This window comes from Cryptomeria japonica, chromosome 5, assembly GCF_030272615.1.
Source record: "Cryptomeria japonica chromosome 5, Sugi_1.0, whole genome shotgun sequence".
Classification (NCBI taxonomy): Eukaryota; Viridiplantae; Streptophyta; class Pinopsida; order Cupressales; family Cupressaceae; genus Cryptomeria; species Cryptomeria japonica.
This window is the reverse complement of record NC_081409.1, coordinates 766861548-766868677: the sequence shown is the minus strand read 5'-3', so window position 1 is coordinate 766868677 and position 7130 is coordinate 766861548. Positions and strand designations below refer to the sequence as shown.

General features: G+C 35.4%; 1 protein-coding gene across 1 annotated transcript; it reads left to right on the top strand.

Moving 5' to 3' along the window:
* Positions 1-3694: 3694 nt before the first annotated feature.
* Positions 3695-5819, top strand: LOC131072280 (probable jasmonic acid carboxyl methyltransferase 1). Its single transcript, XM_058008420.2, has 4 exons — positions 3695-3826; positions 3916-4338; positions 4408-4704; positions 5439-5819. Exons 1-4 carry the CDS (start codon positions 3719-3721, stop codon positions 5817-5819), a joined length of 1209 nt encoding a protein of 402 aa, XP_057864403.2. The 5' UTR covers positions 3695-3718.
* Positions 5820-7130: the final 1311 nt, after the last annotated feature.

Below are 7130 nucleotides of genomic sequence, written 5' to 3'. Positions count from 1 at the left end.
ATTTTTACTCTAAAAGTTCTAAAACTTATTATCAAATAGTTGTTAAAAATATAAATATAGTTTTTAACTTCGTAGTTAACTTCATAGTGGAGCGGATCAAGACGAGGAGCGATGACCGGGAGTGACAGTTATAGGGTTTCTTCAGGGGAGGAGGAAGTTGACTCTGAAGATGATAAGGATAGCGAGATATGGGTCTTTGTTGGAGGGGCCTCTCCATGTGTCTTTCTTTTTGGTGCCTTGGGGTTGTTTAGTTTCTCCTGATCTTTCTTCGCTGGAGTACCGGTGGATGGTTGCGGTTCTTTCCTGGATGTTATGGTGGAAGCTGAGGTTTCTTTTCGAGGGTCGTGCTTTGTCTCCTGTGTGCTTCCCCATGTGTTTGGTTTGTTTTTGGTTGTAGCTTTGGGCTCTGTTTGCCCCTTGTCTTCCTGCGTGGTCATGGCTGGGAGTGTACGCCATGTTGGCTTCGGCGGGTCAGAGGGTGTGACATATGTTGGCAGCTTTTTTTTGTTGGTGATGGCATCATGGTTGTTGGTATTGGGGGGTTTTGCCCCTCTTTGTCACTGTCTATGCCTTCCATTGCTGTTTTCTACTTCCTTTGGGGATTCTTAGCTTTTTTGGGAGGCTTGGAGCAGGGTTTGTCTTGGCCTCTAGATCTTTTGTTTGGTTTGGTGGCTTCCCTTGGTTTTATTGGTTCTTATCCTTTCATGAGGGTTTCCTATGCTAGCCTTCTCTGGTGTTTTGTTGGTCTTCTAGAGATGGGTTGCTGTTCTTCTGTGGTGGAATGGATGGTTTTGTGTTGGGGTGTGGTTGGAGACTTTGGGCTTTCGAACGTCTCTCTTCTTAGTCTTATCGAGGGGGCACTTTCTCCTATGGAGGTGGAGATTAGGTGGGAGGGAGTGGTTCAATTTTTGTTTGCGGCTAGAGAACTTTTACAGCGGTCGACTTGCCTTCTTTCATGTTTTATTGACATAACTATTTCTCCTATTGAGGTGGAGAGAAGGGTTGAAGGGGATTTTTGATTGCTGGTCTTTGTGTTGCTCGTTGAGGTGGCCTATCTTTTTCTTCATGGGGATTTTAACAGAAGGGTTTGGGTTTCTTGTCTCTGACATGTCTCCCTGTTTCTTCGGTGGGTTGAGGAAGCCTGTAAAAACCCTCTTGGCATTTCTTATGTTATGGCTTGGTGCTTCATGATCTATATTTTGCATCTTAGGGCCTCTGTGGTGTTTCCTAGAGATGGATGTTGCTAGAGGTGACCTAACTCCTATTGAAGTGGAGTTGGAAGTTGTTGGTTATGCTTTGAGGCTTTCCAAGTTTTTTTGAACTGAAGGTTTTAGGAGCCTTTTCAAAACCCTATTTGGTTGTGCGAGCCCTTTAAAACCCACTCTTAAGGTTGAGGGAGCTTGGAAAAATGTGATGTATTTTTTCTCTCTTCAGGGCTAGGCAGGATGCTGGCAGTTTTCAAGGGCTCAGTCTAGCCAGTCTTTGTTTTTTGTTAGGATCAAGTTTTGTTGATGATCTAGTGATGATTTTGCTTTAGGTTAAGGGTGTCTGGGAAAACCCAGCTTGTTAGCTAAGAGTGCCAGAGAAACCCTTGTTCTCTATCTTCGAGATCTACTAGTTGTTTTAGATCCATTGGTACTACCATCATGGCTTGTATTGTTTTATCTTTGTAATCTTGTTGGCATCTATTTAGTGTTGGTTGTTGCTCGTGTCTTTGATCTATTTGCTTGTAGCATCCCATTGTTGGTTCCAGGTCCGTGTGATTTCAGGTCCGTGTGATTTCTGGGTGTTTCAGATCCCTTCAAACCTATTGTATGGGGTTTTTGGTCCCCTCAAAACTTGTTTATCCTAATAAAAAACATAAATATAGTTTCTCCTTACTTTTGAAGGCAATTATAAATAGTCTCAATTGACACAACCATGCTTTTGAAATAAATGTTAACATAGGCTTTGTTAAAAGGGGAAGGACTAATTGTGTAAATTAAATTGTTGCCTGATGATGTAATTGACACCAAGTTATTATAAATATAAACACATTACAAAATATAAGACATGGAAAAAGACAAAGATGTGTAAATTTCATCACTAGAATATGATATAAACTATGAACCGGTGGGATTTTAACCTTGATAGCAAAAACAACAACACAACCATCACAACATGCCACTATTGACATAATTTTTACACATTATTAATATTTTAATAAAAATCTCATTTATAAAATTTGAAAGAAAATTATAATATTTTTAAAAACCACAACCTTAAAATTAAATTGTTAACCATACTCTAAATTTATTAAAATAATTTAAAAATAACTCATTTCTATAAATATAATATAATATTTATAAATATTATTCTAATTATAATCGTACCTCTCAAAATGTGAAATGCCAAATTTTTCCAACACGTTGCAAAATGCCCAAAAAGTTATGTTAAATTTAATTCACCTGAAATAAAAAAAAGTTTAACAGCTATTCATGATGGAGGCCACCTGCAATGAAAAAGGTTAACACATTCAGCACGACACAGCAATGTTGAAACATTTCATAAATGTTGAAACTTGGTCTTGAACGTGCTTTGAATTTTTGGTTTTTGGTAGGTCAGTTTAATAGGAAACCTTTGCATTTCATATTTCCATAGCTAGTTTTTAGATTACAGATAGCATGTTATAACAGTGGCAGTGGCAGGCCTTTCTCTGAAAATATATATTCAGTCAATTGAAATGTAATTCATAAATGACAATGTTAACATTTTGTCATGAACGTGCTTTGAATTTTGGGTATGCCAGTCTTAATAGGAAATAGTAAATGTCTGTCATTTTGTCATGAACGTGCTTTGAATTTTGGGTATGCCAGTCTTAATAGGAAATAGGAAATGTCTATTCAGTCAATTAAAGTTCAATTCACAAAAATCGCATTCCATGTTTCAATAACTCATTTTGAGATTCCAGATGGCATGCTATAAGTGTGTTAATAGGGTGCTAAAATTGTAGAGTAGGATCGAATCTAGAGATGATGTCAGTGATGGTGTCAGATCATTTAAAGGGTATTATCCTAAGATATAGAGGTAATCAAATCTCAATCTAAGGATGCTAAAATTGTAGAGTACAATCGAATCTAGGGATGATGTCAGTGATGGTGTCAGATCATCAAATAACAATTATAAATGTCTATTCAGTCAATTAATAGAAAACGTCTATTCAGTTAATTAAAATTCAATTCACAAAAATTGCATTCGATATTCCATCAACTCTTTTTTAGATTACAGATGGCATGCTACAACAGTAACAATAGGGTGCTAAAATTGTAGAGTAGGATCGAATATAGGGATAATGTCAGTGATGGTGTCAGATCATCAAATAATGATTATAAATTAAAGGGTATTATCCTAAAGAGCACACATAGGCCCTCATTTGATTTGATTTGATTATGAATTTTTGGTATGCCAGTTTTAATATGAAACATCTATTCAGTCAATTAAAATTCAATTCACAAAAATCGCATTCGATGTTCCATCAACTCTTTTTTAGATTACAGATAACAATAAAGTGCTAAAGTGCTAAAACTGTAGAGTAGGATCGAATCTAGGGATGATGTCAGTGATGGTGTCAGATCATCAAATAACGATTATAAATTAAAGGGTATTATCCTAAAGAGCACACATAGGCCCTCATTTGATTGAGCTTGTTCATATCAAAGCTCAGAAGCCAGGCGTCTTAATGGAGGTAATCAAATCTCAATCCAAACCGGTCCTGGAGATGGAGAATGTGCTTGGCATGAAGGGTGGAGATGGAGAATCTAGCTATGCCAAATCCTCTTCAGCTCAGGTACACAACGCGCATTTCCATTCTAACCTCTTTTCTTTCTACTATAAAAAAATATGTGAAAACTGTATTTGATAAATTTCCTTGTGCAGCTAAACATGCTTCAAGCTGTCAAACCAATTCTGGAGCGGGCCATTTATGAGAATATGATATTGATGTCTGATGTGGGAGGGATATTTAGGATAGCAGATTTCGGTTGTGGTACTGGGAAAAATACTCTTGTGGTGGCAAACACCATTGCCAATGCTGTGAAACGCTCGTTTGAGGAACATGAGATGCCAGAATTTGAGGTGTATTTCATCGACCTTCCTTCTAATGATTTCAATTCACTGTTTCGAATGTTGCCTCCCCACAGACCAGACTATGCTGATGTTGATAATGATGGTGATAACAATCCATTAGCTGGAAGGTCTTATATTGCAGCGGGTGTGTGTGGATCACATTTCAGACGTCTACTCCCACGGAAAAGCCTGCATTTCTGTCACTCTTCTACCAGTCTTCATTGGCTTTCCCAGGTGAGTAATAAACCATAACTTTTCTATTTTTGAGTTTGATGTAGTTGTCTGATGATAAGATAAATACAGGTGCCAGAGAGTGTTCAGCAGAGAAGCTCTCCTCGTGTGTACGTTTCAGGCGATTGTGAGGCATCAGTGGGAGCTGCGTATTTACAGCAGTTTGATAAAGATTTCACAGCGTTTTTAAAGGCCCGGGCAGAGGAGATCGTTGATGGGGGATACATGTTTGTATCTCTGCCGGGTCGTAATGAAGGAACCCACATAATGGAGGAGCAAGGTCCATGTGGATTTGTTGCGCGCCAAATAGAATGCGCATTTGAGGAACTAGTTAACGAGGTTGATACAATGCTCTCTCATTTTCTCTTGGTTTGTTTGTTTCTCTATAATTCTTGTATCTCTTAGGTAAGGTTTTGTTGAGGGCGTTTTATTTTAAAAAAATTAGTTGATGTTGAGAATTTTTAGGAATATTTTGAAGTTGGTTATTTCATAAATTTAATAGTGTGGTTTAATTTAAAAATTTACACTGTAAAATTAAGGAAAGCTAGTAAATATTTGGATAAAAAATAAATAAATAAACATCTATTTTTTCTTTCTTTCTTTTGTATTCTTGTGAGAATCTAAAATTTGAGATGATTGACAAGTCACAAAAAAAAATTCCAAGTTAGTGGGACAATTCCTAGCTCGATGAAAATTTCACTAGCTGAAATCTCCAGTCCTAAAAGATAAGAGCTATTGTTTTGTAGAAAAAGATTTCAATTAATCTTGTAGCATATTCTTTTCATGCTTCATGAGACTTCCTACTCAATGATAATAGATCATGAATTCCATGGAATCTCATCTTTTATTTCCTTTTTTTTTTATGATTTCAAATCCCAAACTTTAATGGTTATCGTATGAGTGCTTAGCTTAAAGGCTATTAATCTATGGGAAACAAGATTGCATGCTTCTCACAAATAGCAACATAATTACCTTCTTAATGTAAACATGAGTGACATTTAAGATTATAGAGTTTGTAATTATAAACTTGTAATAAAAAATAAAATTTTAAGTTTTATTTATAGTAATTATTCTAATACGTAATGCAATTTTATTGTTGGCAGGGTATTGTTGAAAAGGAGAAATGGGAAACGTTTAAGATACCTTTTTTTGGTCCAAATTCAGATGAAGTGGAAAGGATTGTGAAGAAAGAGGGGTCATTTGTAGTAAAGCTTGTAAAAACTCTAGAAGGAATTCATGCATATTGTATGACAGATTTCGAAAGAGGTGAAGCAAATATTTTTGGGCGACTTATAGCCAACAATTATAGAGCAGCACTTGAAAATATTGTAGAAGCTCATTTGGGATGCAAGAGATCAACAGAAGAATTGTTTCTTAGAATTGGTAAACGAGCTTCTATTCTAGTAGATGAATACATCTCCAGAGAAACAAAGCATGTTGTTGCCTTTCTCACTAAGAAAGGAGCACACAACAAGACCTATTAATAGACAATGTCCAAAATCTCTTCATCAAACATTGTGAAAAAAAATTAATGGAATGTGTCTTTAGCCTATTTTATCCATTTAATATTTTCATTTACTTGCATCTTGCCCTCCCAATACTATCATCACTTCAATCGATCCCCTGATTTTCGCTTGGTATCAGAGCTTTATTCTGAAATAAATTCAATCTAGATTTAGAGGCATTTTAACTAATTGCATGTTAGGGATTTTAGTTTGTTGATTGTCCTAGCCAGGAATCATTCATCTTCCTGTTGTAGATCATGAAGTTTATGTTTTGTTTAATTATGTAAGTCAACAAAACATCATATTTTATATGACTAATGACTCCATAGACCTACAATTTTATTTGTTTGAACGTGAATTCCTACTAAATTTCCTACTATAGGTCGAAAAGATTGAACAATGGGTTTTGAAAGTAGTTTCATAAATAGTAGTTTGGTATTTTGATCTATGTTGAAGGCATCTCCGATGCTCACCCTAGAGGGAGATTACTCCTATAAAGGTTTTGATCATTTTGATATGACATTAAGACTTTTTTTATTTATGTTGTTACTACTTTTTGTGATTGGATTCTGATTTGATACCTAGTTAAGCACTAATGCTATGCATGTTCATGGATGATCATAGTTTATTTATATGGATGCCATTAATTACATGGTTTGATGAGAGACTTCTTATGATGTATGTGATTTAGTTATAATTATGATCATATGTGAATGATTATGAATGTATATTTTATGCTAACATTTATTTCTCAGAATTGAATTATAGATAAAAATGTATGATAATATTGGATGGATATGATTACATGGCCCTTTTTTGTATCATTTGATCGATTTCACTATATAACTTATCATGTTGGACTAATGTTTGTATCTATATCTAGTGTGCAAGTATCTCATGACCAATGGGACAGGAAGTTAGTGAGATGACCTTGTTATGAAACCTATATCGGTGACCTAGTTTGTATGGAGAGTGTAAGGTTATTTATTATGTGTGAGTTTTGTGAAGTGTTAATATGGCGTCAAATAATTGGTGTATGTCACAAATGTAGATATAATGTGTAATTAATGATGTCTAAATTCTGTAAATGTGACATGTCAAATATGTTCAATAGGGGATGTAATATTGTGTTATGTTAAGTCAATATTGTCTTGTATTCATATGCAATTTCTCAAGTCATCTTCACCCTGATTTATACATTTTTAACACCCTAAGCCATTGGAATAGGGGCTGGGGGTATTTTAAAAGCGTGAAAGTTGACTATTTTTTAGTTTGACCCCATTCAAATTA

What these genes read in the sequence shown, in the direction of transcription:
- LOC131072280 (XM_058008420.2), top strand. Translation starts at nt 3,719, where the DNA reads ATGGAGGTAATCAAATCTCAATCCAAACCGGTCCTGGAGATGGAGAAT. An exon ending in CCAAATCCTCTTCAGCTCAG is followed by an intron (nt 3,827 to 3,915) that starts GTACACAACGCG and finishes TTCCTTGTGCAG; the next exon opens with CTAAACATGCTTCAAGCTGT. An exon ending in TGCTCTCTCATTTTCTCTTG is followed by an intron (nt 4,705 to 5,438) that starts GTTTGTTTGTTT and finishes TATTGTTGGCAG; the next exon opens with GGTATTGTTGAAAAGGAGAA.